This window comes from Condylostylus longicornis, unplaced genomic scaffold (genome assembly GCF_029603195.1).
Source record: "Condylostylus longicornis isolate FDR11 unplaced genomic scaffold, ASM2960319v2 ptg000172l, whole genome shotgun sequence".
NCBI lineage: Eukaryota > Metazoa > Arthropoda > Insecta > Diptera > Dolichopodidae > Condylostylus > Condylostylus longicornis.
In genome coordinates, this window is record NW_026578140.1 from 26419 (window position 1) to 51710 (window position 25292).

Genomic DNA, 25292 nt, shown 5'->3' on the forward strand with positions numbered 1-25292 from the left:
ACACAAAGGAGTTCGAAAGAAAAAATGGAACACAGAAAAATTCAAAGAAGGTGATACAAGGACTATGTTTGCTGAGGCCATAAACAGAAGATTGTCACAATACGAAAGCGCAAATATCGACGTCAATGAAGAATGGGGGCAACTAGAAAAAATTCTTAACGAAACTACGAATGAAATAATCGGTGTGGCACAAAAACGACGAAATGAGGAATGGTATGACAATGAATGCCAAATAGCAGTACAAAAGAAAAACGATGCAAGAAACAATATGTTAAGAATAAATACCAGACTCAACAGACAAATATATAACACGCTAAGAAAAGAAGCCAAAAAGACAATAAATAAAAAGAAAAAAGCAGCTCTCAAAAGAAAAACCGAGCAAATATGTAAAGACTTTGAAGAAAATCAGATTCGACGATTCTATATGAAGATAAAAGATGAGAAACGCGGTTTTCAACCTAGACTAAATAACTGTTACGACAAAAATGGTGCAATATTAAGTGAGGAGGACGATATACTAGATAGATGGAGAGAATATTTTGACGAATTATTAAATATAGAACATTCTGTGATAGATAATGGGATACCCATACAAAGAAACATAAGTGCAATAGAATACAGACAGGAAGAACTACCAACCAGACAAGAAGTGGAAAATGCAATTTTCCAGATGAAAAATAACAAATCTCCAGGAGAGGATGGCATTGCGGTAGAAATATTTAAAAACGCGGGTGAAACTTTTATCTCTAGAATACATAATCTAATATGTAGGATTTGGGATACAGAGAACATACCAGAAAAGTGGGAGCAAGGATTAATTGTGCCGATACATAAAAAAGGCAATAAGCTCGACTGTACAAACTACAGGGGTATCACATTACTGAACACAGCCTACAAGACCCTCGCCAATATCATTAATAACAGACTAAAAGAAGTGGCTGAAGATATACTAGGAGACTACCAGAGTGGATTTAGACGGAATCGATCCACTATCGATCAAATATTCTTATTACGACAAACTATGGAGAAGTGCTACGAATACAAGAGAAATTTACATTTACTAATGGTTGACTTCCAACAAGCTTTTGACTCTATAAGGAGAGAAATAGTTGAATCTGCACTCCAAAACTTGGGAGTATCGATAAAGCTTACAAACTTGGTCATGTTGACACTCAAAAGGACCAGATGTAAAGTAGCACTACAGAACAAATTGACCGATGAATTTGAAATAAAAACAGGTGTGAGACAAGGCGATGCACTGTCAACAACAATATTTAATTTGGTGCTCCACAGTGCCATTAGAGAACTAGATAGAGTAGGACACATATTTATAAGATCATCAATAATCAGCGCATACGCGGATGACATTGCAATCATAGCAACATCAGTTGACGAAATGAAAGAAGTATTTTTGACGCTAGAAAGAGAAACTGCTGCAGTTGGTCTAAAAATTAACGAATCAAAGACAAAATATATGAAAATGACGCGCTCGGAAACGACAAGATCCCCTCAGAACATCACAATAAATAATTACAATTTTGAAGGAGTAAGCTGTTTTACATACTTAGGTGCCTTAATTAATAACAGAAACGACATGCATTGGACAATTAGTGATCGTTTGCAAGCAGCCCAAAAATGTTTCTATGCCCACAAAAATCTATTTAAGTCCAGGCTACTGAATAGAACAATTAAACTTAGAATATATAAAACTATTATTCAACCTGTGCTAACGTATAGCTGTGAATCCTGGACAATGACTAAAAACGATGAAAGGAGTCTTAAAATATTCGAAAGAAATATACTAAGAAAAATATTTGTTCCCAAAATAGACGAGAATCATGAATATAGACGAAGAACCAACGCAGAGTTGGAAGAATTAATAAATGGACAAAACGTAATAAAAGCTATAAAATCACAAAGATTAAGATGGGCGGGGCATGTCGTAAGAATGACAGATGACAGAATGCCAAAAAGAATATTTGACGCGACGCCGTATAATACTAGAGCAAGAGGCAGACCAAGATCTAGATGGCTGGATGAAATAGAAGAAGATTGTAGAAAAATCGGCGTACAGAGATGGAGAGTTATAGCTCAAGATAGATCAGAATGGAGGAAAATTGTGAACGAGGTTAAGGCTCACCCCGAGCTGTAATACCAACAGATGATGATGATGATAGAATGCCAGGCATTCGAACTTTTGGCGCAAAAATATAATTTTCTCCTTCTTTTATTTTTTTATTTTCAACCAACCCTATAATTTCGTACGAAATTTTTTAAAACTTCGAAGTGTTTTTTACAGAATTTTGGATACTTTTTCAAATTAAATTTAAGTCATTAAGTGTCAAAAGATCTTATATGGTATAGGAGATAGGAGAGAAAAACTATTTCTAGGTCAAGATTTTAAGGCCCCTAATAAAATGTACAAAATCAAAAAATTGCCACTACTTTTGATTTTTATTTATTTTAAGTGATTTATTTTGTAATCACAATAGTTACTCTAAAAAGCAGTTGACAGTTTTAAAAACTGTTATTTTGGTAAAAAATGAAATTTTAAGATTTTTTATTGAAACACAATAAATTTTCGAGTTTAATTCGAAAAAAAGTTCGAGTTTTTGATAAAAAAAATTGACTGAAACCCAACAATTTTCATGTTGAAAAGAATTTTAGAGTTCACACAACAATGTATCAAAAATTCAAATTGCAACTGGAAACTTTAACTATAATTTAAATTAAATGTGTTATCGAGTTTTTTTGAATATATTTATTAAAAAAAACAACAAATTTGTCGAGTTCGTCAGGCAACATATCTAAGAGAATTGAGAGTACAAAATAACAGTACACTGAATAAAAAAAAAAAAGTTTGGTACTATGTTTTTTAATCTGGAATACTGGACCTAAAATAAAGTTAATAAAAGTTTTATATTTAAGTTAGAATTTAAATTTGCTTTTATTAGATTGTAAGTTTTCATTATTATTAAACTGCTTATGCAATTTTATAATCATTATAAAAACTCTGTCGTTTCAAGTTGTCCTCTATATAAAAACTAACATAATAAGATTATTATATTCATATGTACATACAGTGACTCCCACTTGTATTCGTACAACGAAGCAAAATGCACAATTTGAATTTTTTTTTGCAAATGAATTCGTACAAGTTTTACAAAATTGGCTATTTATTATTAAAATTAAATCAAAACAAAGAAAAAAAAATTGTTTTTTGGAGCTATTCAAGAAAAACAAAAATAAGTAAAACAAAAGACTCACAGTAATATTCGTACATTTATACAAAGGCACCAAAATTCTTGAAAATAAATTATGTAATGTTAGTTTTGATAATTGTTAATAATTTTTCTTAGTTTCGATCAATAAATGTGTATGAATACATAATTTTTATTGCGATTTAACGGAATATTACTTTTAATTAAAATTTCGGAACAAGGGTTATGCAACAAAGTACTAGACTTAGGATTATATTAAGTTTGTGCTCTTAATAATATAATTAATGTAATGATGTACGAATACGACTGTGACCTGAATTTGTTCAATGAATTTTTAAAACATTTTTTTTTGACAAATTTGTTTGTTAAATGTGATTTGATTTTTATTTTTGTTCACTACTATTATTAAATAATAAAAATTGATTGAAATATTTACAAAATATATTTTACATTTTCCGTGACTTCAATAATGCGCTTAAGACGTAAAATTTTACAAAGTATCAAATTCCAAAAAGTTTACTAAAAGCTCTTGACATTGTACACTTTTCCAAAATGCGTTTTATACGTAATGGAAACGTAAAATAAAAGTAAATCGGGTATCGAAAAAATCGAGCACGCTTTTCTTATACCTTGTCATATAAATGTTACCAGAAATAACCGATAAAATAAACTAGCATATATTTTCAGCAATAAAGTGCTAGCTATCAAGTTTTTTCCAAAATAAAGCATAAGAATGCTATATTTCCAGCGGTGTGGTAACGTTTGTTAGTTATACAAAATTTAGTGTCATTTGTCATATTTCAAATTCATAAACAAAAAAGTTTTTTTAAACCTTCACGTACATATATGTTATTTTTAAAATTTGAAAAAAAAATGGAAAAAGAGAAGTAAGTTATACCTTAATTCATTAAATGTAATATTGATTTAACATTTAATTTTTGCAGTAATAAGAAATGGACCGTGGAAAGGAAAAAATTATTGATTACAGTGATGCTGAAATACGAAAGGGAATTCGTATCAAAACGTTTTAAAAAATCCACGTTATGGAACAAAATATATAATGATATCCTTGAAGTAGAACCGGATTTCCCATTCAATTCAACAGAATTATACAACAAATTTTTAAACATAATGTGTACTTTTAAAAGGATAAAAAGACGCAATAATACTTCGGGCGAAGCTTGTACAACCTGGGAGTTTTATGACATGTTAAACGAAGTAATTGATTCGATGTACGTACATAAATAAAAAAAACTAACATAGTTATTCTTATTTTGTGTTTTGCAGGTATATGGAAACAGCAGTAATATTACTGTGCCTCAAGAAATTTTAGGTTCTAGTCTCGACGACTTGCAAGAGCTATTGGGGAATACAAGTACGAGTAGTGAAACTATACAGGTGCAATCTGATGTATGTATTGAAAATTTGAGCCCTGCCACTTCAAAACCAAAAAAGAAAAACGAAATATTGAATTTTCTAGAAAAAGAAGCAGAAAGTGATAAGAAAATAATGCAAGAAATGCTTGAGATTGAAAAAGAAAAAATAAAAATCGAGAAAGAAAAAATTCAGGAATTACGTGAATTGAAAAATTTACTAAAATCTTTGCTTCCAAAATAAAAAATGTGATAAGATTTGCATAAGTTCATGTGTGATTAAGTAATTTATGTGCCATTTAAGAGTTAACGACTATTAAAAAATTTTTTAAGGCAATCAATGCCATTTTTAATTTTATCAATTTTTGAAAGACTTTTATTTATAATTAGTTTTTAATGATGAACATATAATATATTTACAAATGCAATAAGAATAATATGTATAAAGACTTTTTGAGGCAATGAATGCCAGTTTTATTTTCTAACAAGTTTTGAACAGAACAAAATTAAGTTATTTAGTTTATAGTTGCAAAATGGAAAATAAATTTGAAGTATGATACGAATAAATATAAACATTTATTATTTTTTACTTTGAAACTTTTGTTTTATTTTTTTTCAAAAACTTACAGAAACAGAAAATATGATTCATTCAAAGAAAGGTTATTTTATTTTAAGCACATATCAAATTTGTTATTATGTTTCTTTTATTTGAGGCTTCTTGGTTTGGAAAACTCGATGTAGTAGTACAAATAATATTTTCAGTATTGATTCGACTTGTGTCGTTTTCATCAACTCCTTCATGATCAATTACAATATTGTGAAGAACAATAGCTGCCATTATTATGGTTTTTGCTAAACTTAGATTATGAAGTTCCAGATGATGTAACATTCTCCATTTTTTCTTCAAAATCCCAAAAGCCTGTTTAACTAAAACACGGGTTGAACTTAAAGCCGTATTATATCTTGTTTCTTTTTCGGTCAAATGCCCGTTATCTTTAAATGGAGTCATCATGTACATTTGTAAACTATACGCTCCATCGCCTATTAAATGATTCTCTGGTGGAATGGATATAATACCTGAAAATATAGTAAATATATGTATATAACTTTTTTATAACCAGCCAAAAAAACCTACCACTGGTAATTGCCTTTTTTATTGGACTGTCATTCCACATAGCTGCATCGTGGCAACTACCAGGGTAGCCCACGAAAGCATCAGAAAACTTCATTTTGCTATCCACTATTCCCTATAAATTAAAAAATATGTGTAGATATACATATATGTATGTAAATAAAAATTACTTGAACAAGGATTGAGTAAAATCCTTTTCTATTATAAAAGCTTATTGGATCTTTTAACGGTTTACTGATGCTAATATGCATGCCGTCGATGCATCCAATTGTATTCGGGAATGGTCGGCAACGGATTTTTTCAAATTCCTCAATTAGTTTCCTTTGTGAAGTAGCAGTTCGAGGAAATCTAATTACTTTGCTTTTTAAATTTGCTATCAATGTGACACATTTTATAAAAATTCGATAAGCAGAGCCCTGCGCTACTCCAAATCGGTCACTAATTTCGCGAAATGAATTTCTGTTAGCTAATTTCCAAATTGTCATATATAAACCATATTTTAAGCTGTAATTTTTCGATCGCCCAACGTAGCAATTTTTAAATGTTGGTTTCAACTTGTTATATAATATCTAAAAAACAATGAGTACAAAAAAAACAATCGCACTTATTTTGGATTATTATTACTCATATGTACTTACTTCAAAAGTGTTTCTAGTCATTCGAAAATGATTATAAAACACATCGTCTGGATATTTATCAATGATAGTTTCAAAATTAATTATTTTTGGAATTTTCCTTTTTGATTCTGTCTTAATTTTTTTATTAATAAAAAGGCAGTATCTCTTTTGCTTTCTTAATGTTATAATTTGTTTAATTTTATTAAAATTGCTGCAACTAATTGAACTGTTGCTACTATTAAAATCAATTGAATTATTTACAACAATATTTGCGAACACATTCATTTTTTTAAAATTAACATTTGCACAGAACTTTAAATTGAAATTTTCAAACAAATGTCAAAGTTGTATTGATATGGTAAAAATTGTATTCCAAAATGTATCAAAAGCTAATACCGTATTAATACCGTACTTAAATCTTTTTTAAAGCATTATTGAAGTCACGGTTTCTGTTTTATTAAATAGAATTAAAATATGGTTGCTGTGCGATTACGAGTCATAGCCACTTATGTATGTATAAAGATCTTGTACAAGCTTTTCAAGTTTCTGATACGGTAGTTTTAAAAACGTAAATCTACACTAAAATAACTAAAATCATAAGTATATATGTACATAAGTACATACCTAAAAGGAACTATATCATAAACCCCTATAATGTATAAAGATGTCTGTGATTATACATATGGACTATTATAAATATAAAAAGAATACACATATGCAATAATTTTTATGAAATATGAGGCATTTATAGATTATGGGTGACATACTATTAGGAAACTTAACATCAAATGTATGTCAATTTTCTCAAATTGGAAAAAATATACAAAAAAAAATTTGATATTTAAAAAAAATCCACTATTTTGTAGCGTAGCATTTATTGAAATCTTAAAAATATTAACAGTCTGGAAGGTTTTTTTTAAATCAATTTTTCAAATGTTAAGAAATTTATTAAAAAGACAAAACTTTAAAAATGTAATCACTAGTAAACTAGATAAAAGTCGAATTTCAACTTTTTTCAATTAAAAATTTGAAAGGTGATCTTGAGATTTATGATGTTAAAAAACCCCTATAGCTTCCATAACACATGTAGTTTTGCATAGACAAAACTGATGCCATACATATCTACACATATAAAATTCCGGCTAATTGACATTAATGATTAGCAAAAACTTTTTAAATATTTAAGGAAGCAATTAGCCTAAATTCTATTATATGAAAACAAAAATGTCCTTTTGTTTACTTCTGATTGTTTATCTTTTCGTCAAAAAGTTAAAATAACGTAATTTTTTTTTTATAATTTTTTGGATGTCAAATTTTATTTGCCCAAATTCAGTTTTTATTAGATAGAGTGCTGATTGCTAATGGAATAGTTACCTTAACTTTTAATTAAACTTATTTTTTTTTAACTCAACAACTCGTTTTGTTGAAAAATTTTAAGTCTTTAACTGTACAAAGTCATTCTACTTTCGTTCCTTCTCAAATACAACAAACTCATACTCAATCCCATTCTCTTCTTGAATTCCTGTTTTAATATTTATATCTTTAACTATTTTAAATTTCTTTGAAATTGGCGGAAAAAATGCATCACATTCAAAATCAGCTTTGATTTGTGTTAAGTATAAACGATTACAAAATGGGGAATCCATAGCTTCACGATACACCGAACTACCTCCTATAACCCAGACATTTTCTACCAGATTTTTAAAGTCTTCTTGACTAAACCGGTTAATAGCTTCTTCCATTGTAGAACACAAAATAACATCTTTGGAAATTTTACTCTGATTAATAGTTCTGCTTAATATAACATTTATCCTTGCAGAAAGTGGTCTTTTATTTTCCGGAATTGCAAAATATGTTTTTCTCCCCATAATCAAGGCATTTTTTTTAAGGGGGTCGTTTGTAAACATCGTTAAATTCCGGAAATGCAACAAGTCGTTCCTGAAAATTTCGTTAAAATCTTTTGAATTTGGTATAAGTTTCCAAGCATGCATTACTTTAAATTCCAAGGCAAAGCACCATTTAATCCTATTCCCCCATTTTTACAAACTGCCGCAATTATATTCAGCTCCATAATTTTTGAGTGTAAGGAAAAGACAGCAACTGTAAACCTAAAAATCAGCTTCCTTTTTATGTTAATGTTTTTATTTTGTTTTTGTTTAATGTAATTAAGGCAGGGGTGTTTAAAAAGTATTCTCTGTAACACTAAAAAGTGGGAAGTTGCAAAAAATCATGTTATAACCGCATCTGATAGCCCGTTTGCCGCATCTGATACCCCGTTTTTCACAATTCGGCAGATTCAAATCTGTCAAAAAAAAGACAAATGATTGTTTTATAACTCGAAGCTTTGAGAGTTAAATATTCGTGTACTTTTTCGCGGTCGAAGATGCTTAGAACGCGCTGTACGTGTATAATTTATATTGTGTTCGTTTTTAATTGTATAATTTGTGTTGTGTTCATCACTAGGTTTGAACAACTTATTGTACCAACCAATTTTGACTTTTTTTTGGTTAATTATGTAATCAAAAAATTTGCAAAATCTCTGTTGCACCAAGAGTCACGCTAATGCACCGTACTAACAAAAAAAGTACTTTTTTAAAAAGCAAAAATAAAAGTGGTTCGGCCAACAAGGCCCACATTCAAAATTTCTTTTGGCATGAAAATTTTACTGCAAATTTTAAACAGTTCGTGAATGTTAATAAGTAATCAAGGCAAAAAAAAAAAACAATGTATATGTACCGCACGAAATATATTAGCAAAAATAAAAAAGTATTTTATTCCGAATAAAAGGAAGTTTTCTTTTCATACCAATAAAAAAATTATTTGAAGTGTTTGGGATGAAAAAAAGCCGACACGAAAATTTCATTTGTTGCCAAAAGATGTGGAGAGGTAAATATGTACTTTTGAAAATATTTTAAATATTTAGTGTTAAGCATTTGTAATTAATAATTATTAATAAATAAAATAAATAAATTATCTTTAAATTTTTTATTTTTATTTCAATTTTTATTAAATTTAGAATATATTTTCCAGAATCGGTAATAATTATATTTCATAAAGTATTAATCAGTATGCATACACCTTTTTTATACCCTGCACTTCGTGAAGGGTATATAAACTTTGGTATGGAGTTTGTTACTACTTGAAGGAGCCATTTGCGGAATGTTATATATATATATATTCATGCTTAGCGTAAAATTCTGCGTCGATTTAGACATGCCATTGCGTCCGTCCGTCCGATTGCACGATAACTCAAAAACAAATAATGCAATCGACACCGAACTTTCACAAGTTTTTTCCTTTGTGCCACGGACGAACTCTATTGTAATTCGACTAATTCGGACAACGGGTTCGGGTAGCTGCCATACAACTTAAAGAGTTTATTTTAAATATTTCAAAAACTAATAAAGCTATAAATATAAAATTTTTATACTGTGTCCAATTATATTCTACACATGCTTTAAAAATTTTAATGAGATAGCTTCACCGGTTCGGGTGGGTGCCATACAACTCAAAAATAAATTTTTTATATTCGGAAAAATAATAAAGGCAGATTCAAGAAACTTGGCAGTCATGTGTCTAATTATAGGTCAAATATATTTCGGAAGTTTTAGTGGTATTGCTTGACAGGTTCGGGTACCCGCCATACAACTCGAGAAGCTGATTTGAAATATTTGGAAAAATAATAAAGTCAGATTCATGAAACTTGGCAGTTGTGTGTCGAGTTATAGGTCAGATACATTTCTGAAATTTTGCTTGAATTGCTTGACAGGGTCGAGTAGCTCCCATCCAAGTCTAAAAGCTTATTTTAAATATTTGGAAAAATAATAAAGTCAGATTCATGAGACTTGGCAGACGTATGTACAATTATAGGTCAGATACATTTATGAAGTTTTGCTTGAATTGCTTGACAGGTTCGAGTAGCTCCCATGCAAGTCTAAAAGCTTATTCTAAATATTTGGAAAAATAATAAAGTCAGAATCATGAAACTTGGCAGTTATGTGTCCAATTATAGATCACATATGTATATTTGTGAAGTTTTAATGGAATTGCTTGACAGGTTCGGGTACCTGCCATACAACTCGAGAAGCTAATTTTAAATATTTGGTAAAATAGTAAAGTTAGATTCATGAGACTTGGCAGTCTTGTGCCTAATTATAGATCAGATATATTTGTGAAGTTTCTATAGAATGGTATTACAGGTTCGAGTAATTGCTATACAATAACGAAAGGTGAAGGGTATAATTCTATCGGTTTATAGCAACTGAAACGTTTTTACTTGTTAATGTTTTAAACCAACTTTTTTTATTCCTAGCAATATAGAAAATTAAAAACTTTGGAGCAACAGCAGAAAGAAATTACTTTTGACTGTGAGGTTTGGAGATGAAAAAATTTTACAGACAACAAAAGAAAATAAAATATAATCGGGCATTTGATTAATTATTGAAATATAAGTCGTCGTTTTTGTTACAAGTTCATTATGAAATTTTTTTAAAATCTCCATCATTCATAGTTTTTTTTTGTTCGTTTATTTATGTAATCTTTGTTATCAGTTGATTTCAAACTTAATGCTTCTAAAGCGCAATTAAGGAAAATCTTTTTTGCACACAATTTTTTTCCATTTTTTTTAAACTTACAAATTAATTTTGGTTAGTTGTTTGGACCTAAAATGTAAGTAAAAATCAGATGTTTTAAAATTTTATTGTATGTAATTATTTATTTTCACAGGGGAAAGTTTACGTGGTTTAAAATTTATTTTTGTTTTTCTTTACAAAATAAAATACACAGCGGTACCGGAGCGCTAACATACTTACCCGTTACCGCCGGATCTCTCCTTTTCCACCCCTCATTCGAAATTCGTCGGAGCTCCTCAAAAATCGACTCAAACCCTTGTCGCTTGTGGTATTTTCAACGAAAAATAATCGAGTTTTTATTATTCTCAGTTGTGTTTATTGTTTCAGTCTCAATCTTGTACTGTCTTTGTAACATTCAGTTATGTTATAATTATATTTTATAAAAGTGTTTCTGTTTGACATCTTATAATTAGTGTTAGGACGAGAGGTAAGAATACTTTATACATAATGATGTTTGACAATTTATATTCTACAACGTTAAGTCTGTAGCGCGCTCGAAGAAAGCTCTGAATGGAGTTTCCCAGCGCCGAACATGACCGTAGAAGATGGGTCACCGTTTCCTCCTCCCGTCACAGCAGCTTCCACAAAGATCATTCGCGGGGCAGCCCATTCTCCTTGCACATGCATCCATAATTGCCTTCCTTACTCTCCATAATGATAACTTCGAATCCAGAATTAGACCTAAAAACCTAGCCTCCTTGCTAGACTAATCTTTCTCTTTGTGAAAAAAACGTTTCACTTTCTTCTGTTTATAAAATTGTTTTCGAATGGAGAAATTTAAAAAAATGGATATAATTTGCAGATTTCAAAACTTAATAGCTGAGACCACACGATTCATCTTTTTTCAAAAAAATTTTTATTTTTGAAACTGCTTTATTTCCATTAAATTCATCAAAATTGGGTTTTTTTTGTATGTATGTTTATTTGAAATAAAATTTTGAAGAGAGAAGGACATAAAAAAAAAGCGGATAAGTTGGCGATTAATTAAAAATAAAAAAAAATGTGTTGTTTTTCCCTTTGGTATTGTGCTCTAGTTAGATTTGAATTGTTCAAAATCCAATAAATGAATGAAAAAAAACAGAAAAATTGTTTTTTGCATTAGTAGATTCGAACGTTCACCTCAAAGAATTTTAGAATCGAAAAAGAAGACAGGAATGAAAATAAAAAATAACTACAAAATAAAAATAAAATAAAATAAAAAATTAATTAAAATTTAAAATACAAGGAAATTATTATTATCCCAATTTAAAATACAAGGAACCTGCCAAAGAGTACTATCGATTCATTTGGATATATTCTTTCGTACAAATGTCATATCTATGATTCCCGCAAATTTTCCTTTTTGTTAAAGATGTAAAATTTTGTAAAAATGTAAGATTTTTAATTTTAAATTATTTTACAAATAACTACAAAATGTATATGGAAAAGAAGAACGAAACGCAGTATAAAAATTTAGGTAATGAAAGGTACGGAATAGGGAAAAGAATTTTTTCTATTGGAAATAACGTTAATAATTTTAAACAAGAAAAAGAGAAAAAACTTATCGACATTACTAGTCTCCCCAATTTTGATAAAAATAATGTAAGAGAGAAAGTTCAGTGAAAAATATATTGCATATACCTTTGTGAAATCTATAAAGAGAAACTTGCACCCTATGAGTGATAGTTCGCAGCTAACGAATTTACATGTTTTCTTATGGAAGCTATAGAGGGCCCTTTTTAACATAATAAATCTCGCACAAGTTCAATCTTTTTTAAATTTATGATCAAAAAGAATTAAAATTCATCCTTTTTCTATTTTACTAGTACTTACATACTTAAAGTTTTGTGTTATTAAAACAATAAACATTTAAAACCTTCCAGATTAGTTTTAAGATTTAGTTTTTTATGATTTCAATAAATGTACATTTGATATTAACAAGTTTGCTAATTATGTATGATATGTCTTCCACAATGCATATTTCTTATGTAAACCACAGGCATCTTTATATAAGACTCCCCTATACACAATTTATTATATCATACATATGATGTATTGAAAATTGATCGTCATATTTTTTGTTAAGATATTTATTCTTTTATTATGTATTTTCGAATAAATTAGAAATGTTCAAGGTGATAATGAAAAATTAAAAACGATTGTCTTACTATCTATTTCTACTTTCGTGTAATTTTTGACATTTTTTATTCGAGTGCTTTTTCGTTGTGGGAAGGTATAAAATTTTAATGAAAATACTAAAATGTAAATAACGTATTTCAAAAATTATTTGGATTAAAAATATTTAATATTTAAAGTTTTCTTTACTACCTTAAAAATAGTGGGTTAATTAAAAATAATACCTTAAAAATAATTTTCCCAATTTAAAATACAAGGAACCTGCCAAAGAGTACTATCGATTCATTTGGATATATTCTTTCGTACAAATGTCATATCTATGATTCCCGCAAATTTTCCTTTTTGTTAAAGATGTAAAATTTTGTAAAAATGTAAGATTTTTAATTTTATTTATATTGGGCATAATTTTCCTTGTGTATAATTCTAATATCTTCTAATTATCATATTTCTGTGTTGGCATTGGACATCGTTTGTTGTGCAAGTGCATCTTAAAATCGGGCAAGATATGAACATAGCACTTGCAATTGCCTCACAAGTAGCCTTTTTTTTCAAAAATTTAATATTTATTTGTATTTTTTATTTGCAATAAGCAAATAAAAAATACAAATAAGTTATTTCACTTTCGTAAACAAACTTCAGTTGAACGAAAGCAAAAAAATATGAAAATGATACCTAAACTTTCGAAATATTTACTGCAACAACTAGAGTAACATCTTGAATTTGATAGATGGCATTAATCAATTTCACATTCAAATAGATCTTTCGGAACACTTTTCGAATCCGAATTTGTTACATAGTAAAGGTAAGACAAAAAATAGTAAATACTTAAAAAAATTTTTGAATTCATTTAATTATTAACTGCATAACATTTTTACATAAAAAAATAATTTTTGAATCCATTTTTTGAAAGCTAGTAATATTTGATAACAAAACATTGGTATTTCATCACATACATATGTACACATGTCAAAATTTTTTAATTTTTCAGGTCAAAATAATTTCTTTTATTTTTACATTATCTTTACAACAGCCTCGGATAACAAGGAATAAAGGATAATGATTTAAGACTTACTACTAGGCATGTAAGAACGATGCTTCAACCTGGAAAAATGAGTGAAATCGCTAGCGAAATGAAAAAATTTAGTCTGGACATAATAGCCATTCAAGAAATGAGGTGGGTAGGGGAAGTTTAATGGATTACTCCATTTTATTCAGTGAAACAAAAGAAAGAATTGGACTGCTGTGCACTGGCTTTATGATAAATAGGAAGTCAAGAAATAGCTTCCTAATATTTGAGCCAATCAGCGATAGAAGATGAATTTTATATAGACGGTGTTATAGAACAAACAATCGAAAAAATAGCCCACTATGATATGAAAATTCTATTTTCATATCATAGTGGGCTATTTTGTTCTATGTCAGAGAAAGTTTTGTGCAAGTGGTGGCTGGACCACATGCACTGTATAGCGAAATTAATGAAAATGAGAAACTTTTATATCAACTAGTAGCGGCACAAAATTTAGTAGTTAAGAGTATTTGTTTTCCAAACAAAAAAAAAATACATTTGGAATTCCCCCTGCAAATAATTATATTACACAGATAGATCATGTTCTAGACATGCAACATCGCTTATGAATTTTTTAGTAAAAGCGATAATACGTGAAAGAATAGCTAATGGGAAGGCTGCTGACCACAGAAAGAGAAAGTGGGATGTGCAAAGGTTAAATAATGACGAAGTGTTAAGAGCATATAGAGAAAAAATGGAATTGAATCTCCGAAAGACAGAAGAAGAAAATGATGTAAATAATGAATGATAACAAATCAAGATGGCTATTGAAACAGCGGTAGATGAAACCATAGGACAGGCTAGAAAAGAAAGAAATGCTGAATGGTATGGCCAAGAATGTAGAATAACTATTGAAAATAAAAATACAGCTCGATTAAAAATGTTACAAAGAAAAACGAGAAGTAATGAAAATAACTACAAAGAATTACGAAAAACAGTAAATAAAATTTGTAGGAAAAAGAAAAAAACATGCCATTAAATCAAATATAAAGAAAATAGAAGAATAACACTCAAAGCACGACTTAAAAGATATTACAGAGAAGCTAAAGAGCCGGCTTTAATACCAAATCAAATTCTGTAAAGGATGGTAATGTTTTCTTTTTTCTTTTTTTTTACCAAGAGGAAGGGTGAAAAATCTCGAAAGATACTGCCAGACGAAAAGCAGTAGTGTGGAACTTTAATCCACTAAAAAACAACCTCCTCAAAATAAATTACAAAACTAGTCGGAAACGACTAACCATTAATTTTGCTTAAACCTTTTTGATTATTCACAAGCTTTTGATCTGGCACAAAACCGTACTGAGTACTTATTGTTCCAGATAAAAAACATTTAACTAACTCGAGAGATCTCGCACGTTTAAGTCACTTAACAAAGTTTTGATTGTCAACCAATCGAGCCACCTCGATGTTGACATGATTGGATAAACGCATTTTATGACTGGCTGTTTGCTTTTTAATTTCGTCTGTGACACTTAGGATCGTTAGATCCCTGTGTATATTGGCATTACGGACATACCTTTTTGAAATCTTTGAATATATTGGATATGAGTCTGCGCAGCGCAGCCCTATAACTGAATACCCTAAGCCCAGACAAGCTTAAATATTTGATTACATATCAAAATTTTGTTGTATGTTGTCAACTTAGAACGCCTTCCCGAAAGCCATTCAAATTTTCTGTATTCCTCCTCGAGTTGAGATCTCTTTTTCTTTATGTGCTTCTTCCATCTGAGCTTCCATCAACGTCATTCCCAAATACTTCGCCGTGTTTTCGGACAGAATCAAGACGCCATTTATCTGTACCAAAATTGAATTGTCAATTTTCCTATTAGTGAAATTTACGTGTACTGATTTCACTTCGTTAAATTTTATATTCCGCTTTCTAGTCCATTTGGAGATCTCGTCACTGGCCTTTTTTAATTTTTGTGTAGATTCATTTTCATTTCGTCCTATTGCGATAACTGCTGCATCATCAGCAAATGTAGCTGCTGTCACTCCTTCCGATTCAGGAATATCACACGTGTATAGCAAGTATAATATCGGGCTCAATATACTCCCTTGTGGTACCCCTGACCTGATATCTCTAAACGAAGGGGTCTTGCCTAAATTTTTTTATTAATCTACAATGCCAAACCTTATCGAAGGCCTGTGCTACGTCCAAAAATATGATAGAACATATTGTTTTTTCTTCCAGGGAATTTTCTATTAGGTCAGTTATTCTATGGAACTAATCTATGGTTGAGTCGTTCCGGCGAAAACCAAATTGATGATCTGGGATTAACCTTTTACTTTCAATTATGGGCTGAAGTCTTCTAAATAAAAGTTTCTCCAGAAGTTTTGTAATCATCGGCAACAATGACATTGGTCTATAAGAAGTTTCACTGTCTATAAGTTTGCCAGGTTTGTGCGGCATGATTATCTTTGAAACTTTCCAAATGTCAGGCACGTAATTAAACCATATGCACGCATTTATTAGGCGCCTAAGCATCGTTATAACCCTTTTGGGTAATTTTTTCAAAATATCGGCCGTTATTAGGTCAAATCCCGGAGCCTTTTAGGTTTAAGAGTCCTGATTTCCTCTATAACATCTCTTTCCTTGACAATTGGAATAGTCACGCTATCCTCAACAAAAGCAGATTCCTCATTTTCATACATGCCCTGACTGTCATGCGGACAGAACATATCGGCCAAATGATCCGCAAACGCATTTGCCTTGTTCTTGCCGTCTTTGCCCACGTCCCATCTTTGTTTTTAATAGGAGCGAGATGTTTGATAGGTTTGATAGTAATTGGTTTTCTCACACGCCGTCAAATTTTGAACATAATTGGCAACCGAATCCTCCTTGTATTTTCTAATATAGCGCCCTAGTTGCTGCGATTCACGATTATATCTGGTTATCACGCATTTGCTGCCACCTCTTTCTCGCCCGCCTGCTTTGTCTTACTTTTGCTAGAATATGTATGTTTTTTTTTTTTTTTCCTTTGTTCACTCCTAGAAGGAGCATAGGGCTAGTGCATGATTTCTCATGCACTAGTTTCATAGCGTCATAGGGTTTAACTAGGTAGGTGACTAGCCTGGCGTAGGTTTTATTTATATATTAATTTTTTGAGGTTATTAATATTTACTATTTATTTTTCTTAGTTTTTTTTTAATATCGAATATTAGGAATATTTGAAAATTACTTGTATAATATTTTTATTAGTATTGTATATTAAGTTATAATAATATTGAATATAATTTTTATAGTGACCTGACCGGGGTTTGAACCCGAGACCCTTCGGCTAAAGGACCGGTGCCATAACCACTGCACCAATGGTCAGATATGTGGGGCATAGTTAATGCCTCCCCTTCTAATAGCCTTAATTTTCGAACTACTCCAAGCTGTATTTTGAATAATTTTAGTAGAGTTTTTGGCCTCCGCATCTATATGCTGGGTCGTTCTACTTCTTTTCCTTAGATCTATTTGTCGTTCAATCTCTAAGGGAAATCTTGACCAATCTGTAGTTCCATTTGTCAGCGCAGGTTTCGTTCTTTTCATTACAATATTTTCCTTAAATTCTAGAATAACCACCGAATGATCGCAGTAAAGATCATAGTTATCATGTACCTCGATGAAATTTTTCGCAATCCGTTTTGTTATGAAGAAATTTATTAAATCTGGACACTTATTAACATCGGTTGGCCAATACGTTGGCTTCGCAGTAGAGTGGAAAAGGCACTCCGTGCCGCCAATTGCTATCCTAAGTTCTCTTCCTCTTGTTGGAGTATGCCTTGAACCCCAATCAGTGTGCTTGGTGTTAAAGTCACCCCCCAATATAAATCTATCGCCTAGGTCTGTCAGAACGTCTTGAAACATTTCTGCTGTAATTTTAAATCTGGGGTGACAATATAATGCAGCCACTCTAAATTTTTGCTTCATCGAAGTGATCTGAACCGCTGTCATTTGAATTCCCTCGGTTTGCATCTGGTGCAGATCGCAATGCACCACATTTTCTTTTATTATTATCGCCGTTCCGCCCTTCGCTATATTTCCAGGGTGGTTGGAGTTGTACATTCTATAACCTGGAAATCGAATCCAGCTTCTTAAGGACACATGTGTTTTAGTTACGAGGCACACGTCTATATTCTGTGTATGAAGAAAAGCTTCAAATATGTCCTTTTTATTTGCAATACCATTGCAATTCCATGTTGCTATTTTAAAATTACTTCGTGCCATCATTTACCAGGTCTTTTGGTATTCGATTTTTTCCCTTCGCTCTCTGAAATGCTCAATCTCTGAGAGATCCTGTCCATCATATCTAGCATGTTCTGCATCATATTTTGCATTTTATACAAAACATTCACGTCACTGGCCCTTGCTTATTGCCACCGTCATCAGTTTTCGTTTGGAGAATGTCTTTGTATGTTACATCTATTCTCGAGGTGAATTGCCTCGGTGGCCGGTCAGAATTAATGTTCAAGTTGTTGTTGCAGTTGCTATTTCTACGTTTTTGCAGTTTCTTAGCTACAAGGCATCCCCTATAGTTTGCAGGTTTGGCCTCCAAGCAATTGGAATACTTTACTGCAGTACTCTTAGGCTTACGATAACATGATGTTAACTGCCTGCTTGCACACTTAACACAATTTGGTTTTCACTGGCAAAATTTTTGTGTATGTCCATACCTTTGACACCTTTTACACTGCGGAGTGGTCCTATCCTTTCGAAGTGCCTCTATCCTAACTTTTATCCTGTTTATGTGAGCGATTTCATAAATTTTTTTCATCTCGTCATTTGAGAATGTTAGCATAAACAGCGGTAGAGACACCATAATGTTTTTCCCATTTTCCTTTATTTTTTTAATTTTATTGGTTACATCTAAGATCTTGTAACCCCTAGAGCTTAAGTCTTTTTATATTTTCCGGTTTACAACTGGGGTGAAGATTTCTTACCATGACTTTTATTGGTCTGGCCTGCTTGTTTTCATAGGTATGCCATTCTAGTCTAGATCCATTCATGGCCCTGGTAAGATTCCTGTAATCCATTACGGAATTTACAAGAAGCTTAAATTGATTTTTATTCATCATTTTAACCTTATAATTGATGTCCTTATTTTGAAATGTTGACTCTATTTGATTATAACCAACCATATTAGTAATGACTGCTGGAGGCGGCCTAGAGTTTTTTGTGACATCGCCTCGACTTTTAGAGTCAGGAACATCTGCTTTCTCAGCATTGATCGTCATCAGGACCACTTTCGGAGATGATTCTGCTTTTCTTTTTTTACTGGACCTCTTTTACTTTAGGATCCAATCTGTTTCTCTGGCTTCCTCATCTGTTAAGTAGGCATCTAAGACTAACTTCACCTGCTTTGTTTGTGGTGTAGCGTCTTTACGACTACTATCATTAGACTTATTGTTTGTAATTGGCACATGTTTCTTTTTCTTTACCTTCTCAATCTCAGCCCTAAGTTGAAGAATCCCCTTTTTCAAAGCCACACAGAGCTGTTCTAGTTGGCTAATCCTTTTATGTATGTCAGCATTCGGATCATCACTTTTTTTGGCTTGAGCTTTACTCATGTTGATATGCTTATTGCAGCTTGAGTATTCGGTAGTCCACTTTCTATAATTTTATTCTTTTCTAAAATCCGCGCATCAGATGTAGGTGGTGAATGCCGGGTTTTCGCGTTCCTCCTGAATCGATCAATCAAATGCAATAAATGGCTCTCTCCAGAATCCATAGAGCCGACCTCCGAAGAAGCTGGATTCTCCAACGTATCTCCATTGCACAAATGATTAACGTTTGCACTTTATATCTACTGTCAGGATTCAAAAACTACCGTCCCTCAGGGATCATACGCAGACCATGGAGCTGCCTATTCTAGGTCAGACGCTTCTGGATTTACCGCACGCGCACTTCCTAACCAACGAAACCCGGATTAAGCGCCGAGTACTCGCTTTCACCCACTCTCGTTAGCCCTACCAAGTAAGTTGCCCAGGAGACACCCGGCAGATAACTATGTTACCTACCGTGTGGGAGGTGAGAGTCGGATTTGTCGCACAACTAATGTTTTCAGAGGGCATTTCCTAGCATTTTCAGCTTTAAATGTTAGGAAAATGTGAAATCGACTGGGACCCATACCAATGGCGCAACAATTAATGAAAAAGCAAAGTGCTGAATAGACGGGCAGAATACTTTGAAATTCTTTTCAATATAGACAAGTAAAATACAGACGGACAAATTTAGCAGACAGCGCATACGCTAATGGAAGAATTGAAGACATGAAAGAAGCAATAAAGTGCTTAAAAAAGTGAGAAAGTGGTGAAGATGAATTAATAAGAAGAGTTCATAAGTGTTTAAAAAACATCGGGAGAGAAGAATCAGTGCCGCAAGACTGTAACATAATACCAATTTACAAAAAAGATGATAAACAACAATGCAATAATTACAGGGGAATCATCTTACTGAATGCAGCCTACAAAATTCTTTCATGCATCCTAAATGGAAAGATTAAAATATACTCTGAAGAAACATTAGGAGAATATCAAAACCTAAGTATTATTTTTTCAAAAGCCCCTTTATATTATACGAAATATTACGAACAAAAGAAAAAATTTATTTAAAATAAATTAAAAATCTTCATCTTATTTAATAACACAAATACTTAATATAATTATTCACTAAACTTTTATATATTAAACAACAAATTTTAAACAAAAAACAAACTAATTTATCATTAGGCGCTATATCCTTTCCGTACGAAATTTATATATGTATGGACCTTGGCATTACAAAATATCAAAGCCTGGACTCTGCTTTTTTGCGAATGTATTTATGTTATACATATATTTTGTAATTGCGTATATATTTTTAAGGAAATGACATTTCTGAAGAGTCAATTTATTTTTGGAAAAATTATTATTTTTGCCTATTTTCATTTCGAGTTTTCTATACGAAAAAATGACTAAAAATTTTTGTACTAAAATCAGAAACAATTAATATAGACTTAGAAATTCTTACAAAAAAACGTGAACATTTTTTTTCTACCTTTTAGATTTCAAAATTCTACTTTTCAGTGTTTTGGATGGGAAATTTTTACTTCTCTGAAAATTAATATACATACATATATGAAAATTTACGGAAAATTACAAAATATATGAAAATATTCAAGTAGGTACAAAAACGTAATATTAAAATTATAATTTTTGTTTTGAACCAATATTCTTTTTAAAAAACTGAAAAATTCCCTTTAAAAAAGGTAATAAAAAGCATTTTATGTGTGCGTATATTTATGGAAAATACGAAAACAAATACAAATATTTTGTTAGAAATACATATAACCATATATTTATAGTAAATATATACATACGTCAGTTCATATAGGTAGGTTCAGATTATAGGATTTGATTTTCAATTTTTTTTTCAAAAGAACACTACGTTTTTTTTAATTAAAAGTACTGACATTGTACACTTTTTATCATAGTATGTGTAGACACTCAACAAAGTAATTAGTTTTTTATGCACAAAATGAATTATTTATAAACTTTTCTTTTTAAATGTAGCTAACAAAATTAATAAAATTTGTTCCACTTAAAGATTTGTACAGTAGCAATTTTCCAATTAAGAATACTGCTTTAAAAAAAGGAGAGGCATTAACATAGTGCTCGAATACAAGGCTTTATTGCGTTATTTAAGAAGAATAATTATATTTTTTGGTGGTATGGTATTTATTATTAGCTTTTATTTATAGAAATTTGAGAAAGCTTCCACTTTCAGAAATATAACGTATGCTGCCAAAAATGCGACTTTTACAAATTTCGGGAGACGATAACTTGTGAGGAGATAGAGTTGAAATAACCTATTTTATAGAAGAAAACCGATTTCAAAAATTAAAAAAGAACGGGATTTAGATAACGGTTAATTTTAGCAGCCAAAGAGCATAACTGAATATTAAAAAGAATTTTAATATTCAGTTATGCTGTGCCGCTGTAAAAAAAGCCAGCCCCGACATTTTTGCGTTTCAAAAGTTTTAAAAATGTTTATTTAAAATAGGTTAAGTCTTTAAGATAATTAAAACTTTTCTTATACGGAAATAAGTTTTTAGTAGAGATCCATTTATATTATGAAATTTCAGTTTTCTATTTTCAAGAGTGTACAAGTTTTGCGAACGGGCCCACGAAGGAATGGATGGACCGAGGGAAACCATAAGTCCTTATTTTCATAATTTTTTTGAAGAGTCCTAAAAATATGAAATGCAAATAAATGAATGACAAAATAATCAACATTCATCAACATCAAAATGCATAAAATTCATCAACATCATTTTTAAAATTAAAATTTACGTTTTGTTTTTATTATTTTTATGTTCATTTTGTGTCTAAAAGAAAGAAAAGTCCCTTTTTAGCACTTTTCCAAAAATTTTTGAAAAAAAAAATGCTTATTAGTTGCACTCTGTCCGTCCATCTGCCCGTGTGTCTGTTTACAAAACTTCTACACCCTTAAAGATAGAAAACTGAAATTTAATACGTACATAGATCTTTACTAGAAACTTATTTCCGTAGACCAAAATTTTTACCTATCTCCCCCCTCTAGAAGTTATACCACCCCAAAACCCTAAAAACGGCCTTTTTTAAATATTTGTTGCAATGAAACCATAAGCATTTTTGAAATTTTGCAAACGCAGAAAGACATCGGCTTGCTTCCCCTAGTGCGGTGTACTATAGTTAGGCTTTAGAAAAACAAAATGGCCGTTCAAATTTACCGTTATCTAAAGTTCTTTTTTTTCCAAATTTTTGATGTCGTTTTTCTTCTAGACCCCAGCATGTAGAAGCTTTAGGGACTTTTAGACATTAACAAACAGTTCATTTCGCTAGAAGAAAATTTTTTTCCATCTCCACAACCTCTCAAGTTATCGCTTCTTGAAATTTGTAAAATTTGAATTTTTGACACCTTATATTTCCGAAACCGCAAGCTTTTTCAAATTTCTATAAACGCAAAAAGCTAACGGTAAATTCCACGACATTAAAAAATATAATTATTTTTCTCACACAATTAAACCTTAAAATCGAGCATTATGTTAAGCCCTCTTTATATTAATTTTTTCTTTATTTCAAAGACTGCATATATGCATCATCCTAAATATATGCAATCCTTGAAAGAGTTTTGAATGTTATATGAATGAAAATAATTTAATAGTATGATAGTTATACATGGATTGTATTTAAAAGCATAATTTTCACTTGTTAAAGGGAAAAGTGCTACAATACAAACCATTGGTTTGACCCAACTTTACTAATTTTCAGTTTCTGAAAAATTTGATTTCCGTGTACGTAGCGACATCTAATCAAAAATGTTTCAATTCAGTATCTCTTCCTTATTTCAGCTAAAATGAAATGTGAAATCAAAAATTTTTCTGAGCAACATATCAAAAATTCAAATTTTAACTCAAAATTTTAGCTACATTTTTAATTAAATATATTCTCAACGTATCGAAGAGAATTCAAGGTAAAAAAAGAAAATAAACTTAATGTCTTACATCTAACAAACTCCAATGCAAAGAGAGAAACTTGAAAGCACGACCTTTTTACCGACCGTATTGTGTATACAATATGTATTTATAATAATTATAATAATAATAATAATGATAATAACAATAATAAAAATATTGATGATAAAATTAGTAATGATAACATCAATAATAACAATAATAAAAATAATAACAATATTGGTTACAGTTAATAATATTGGTACACATTGGCAACAGTAACAAAAATGGCGAATACCCTAACTTTGTTCGGGGTGCTACTGTTACAGGCACAATTACTGTTAATTCATTTACTTAATCCTCCTCTCAAGGGCATTTCAACCTACTTTTGACAAAAAAGTCCTGTGAAATTGGCGATACTGTTTATGTGCTATCACGCTTTAGGAATCACATAGTTTATGATAATGTAAAACTTTTATTGCCTATTTGCACAGTGCTGCTGGCCATATCCACCACGATGGCAAGACTTAACCTAAAAGTTTTTATAGAGGGTGAGGGTCTTCCTATTGATTACTCACAGCTAATGGATATTTTTGAATGATATCATAAGACAATGAATATATTGTCCAAGGAGCTTGATAAGAATCTTGAGACTTTTCGTGACCACATCAGGACTAAGTGGGTTGACTACCTACAGCGGATGAGGGAATTCCATTACAGGTTTTTTTGACCCTCAATTCCCTCAAAATCCTGCTCAAAACGTTTGTAAACATGTAAAATTTTTTTGGAGTAATCTGATTTCGGTTCACCCACCGCATCTTGGTAGCATTCCAATAACTTTGGATAATATTTCAATTTATAATCAAAATGTTCGACGCCTTAGGACTAAAACTGGGGCTGTGTTGCTGAATTCTTCCATAATGGAGTACAACGTTTTTGCTCTGACGGGAACATGATTAACTACTTCTGTTAATAGGTTAGAGCTATTTTTTCCAGCTTTTCCAATATTTAGAAGGGACCGTTATGATCCCTGAACATTAGCTCATGGAACAATGAGATAAAAACTCATTGTTCGCTAGTATTTTCAATATTTCCGGCTTCGACAATTTGGAGGTGATTGCGGTTGAAATTGAATTAACTGAAATATAATTTTTACAAATAATAAAAATAAATTTTGAAAAGACGACAATAGTAAAAAAAAATTTAAATAGTTGTGAAAAAAATATTTTTTTTATAAAAATGAGTAAACATTTTTTGAAGTGTTTGGGATGGAAAAAAGCCGACACGAAAATTTCATTTGTTGCCAAAAGATCTGAAGGGGTTAATATGTACTTTTGAAAATATTTGAAATATTTAATGTTAGGCATTTGTAATTAACAAATAAAATAAATAAAATATCTTTAAATTTTTAATTTTTATTTCAATCTTAATAAATTTAGAACATATTTGCCATGAATAATATATTTCCCGGTAATTATTACCTTTTTTTCTTTATAAATTACTTTATTTCTATGTCACTACCTGATACTGTGTATCTACTGTACCAGGTACATTCATACATGAAATTTCAAACTCTTTTGCTTTCATACAATCGAATTTTTTACCTAAGTTTTATAAAGTGAAAAATAAATTTTGTTATTATCAAAATAAAAATAACAAAATTTTTACCTAACTTAATT

General features: G+C 30.7%; 2 protein-coding genes across 3 annotated transcripts; one reads left to right on the forward strand and one right to left on the reverse strand.

Moving 5' to 3' along the window:
• Positions 1-3987: 3987 nt before the first annotated feature.
• Positions 3988-5185, forward strand: LOC129616282 (uncharacterized). The gene is made up of 3 exons (XM_055531862.1): positions 3988-4108; positions 4166-4439; positions 4509-5185. Exons 1-3 carry the CDS (start codon positions 4068-4070, stop codon positions 4836-4838), a joined length of 645 nt encoding a protein of 214 aa, XP_055387837.1. The 5' UTR covers positions 3988-4067; the 3' UTR covers positions 4839-5185.
• LOC129616281 (dihydrofolate reductase-like) lies at positions 5180-11295 on the reverse strand. 2 transcript variants are annotated; one of them, XM_055531860.1, is made up of 5 exons: positions 11155-11295; positions 6365-6578; positions 5897-6295; positions 5730-5841; positions 5180-5671 (listed from the first exon to the last, which is right to left on the reverse strand). In XM_055531860.1, the coding sequence occupies exons 2-5, from the start codon at positions 6383-6385 to the stop codon at positions 5265-5267; spliced, it is 939 nt and encodes a 312-aa protein (XP_055387835.1). In that variant the 5' UTR covers positions 6386-6578; positions 11155-11295; the 3' UTR covers positions 5180-5264. The 2 variants fall into 2 exon arrangements, with proteins under 2 accessions (XP_055387835.1, XP_055387836.1); XM_055531861.1 differs by lacking the exons at positions 5180-5671; positions 5730-5841; positions 5897-6295; positions 6365-6578 and adding exons at positions 7688-8281; positions 8338-8645.
• Positions 11296-25292: the final 13997 nt, after the last annotated feature.

Excerpts from the sequence above, each read along its gene's own strand:
- LOC129616282 (XM_055531862.1), top strand. The coding sequence starts at position 4,068 with ATGTTATTTTTAAAATTTGAAAAAAAAATGGAAAAAGAGAA. Across the intron at positions 4,109-4,165 it reads AAAAAAATGGAAAAAGAGAA|TAATAAGAAATGGACCGTGG; the intron begins GTAAGTTATACC and ends TAATTTTTGCAG. Across the intron at positions 4,440-4,508 it reads TTTATGACATGTTAAACGAA|GTATATGGAAACAGCAGTAA; the intron begins GTAATTGATTCG and ends TGTGTTTTGCAG.
- LOC129616281 (XM_055531860.1), bottom strand. The coding sequence starts at position 6,385 with ATGACTAGAAACACTTTTGAA. Across the intron at positions 6,296-6,364 it reads TGACTAGAAACACTTTTGAA|ATATTATATAACAAGTTGAA; the intron begins GTAAGTACATAT and ends ATTGTTTTTTAG. Across the intron at positions 5,842-5,896 it reads TTTACTCAATCCTTGTTCAA|GGAATAGTGGATAGCAAAAT; the intron begins GTAATTTTTATT and ends TTTAATTTATAG.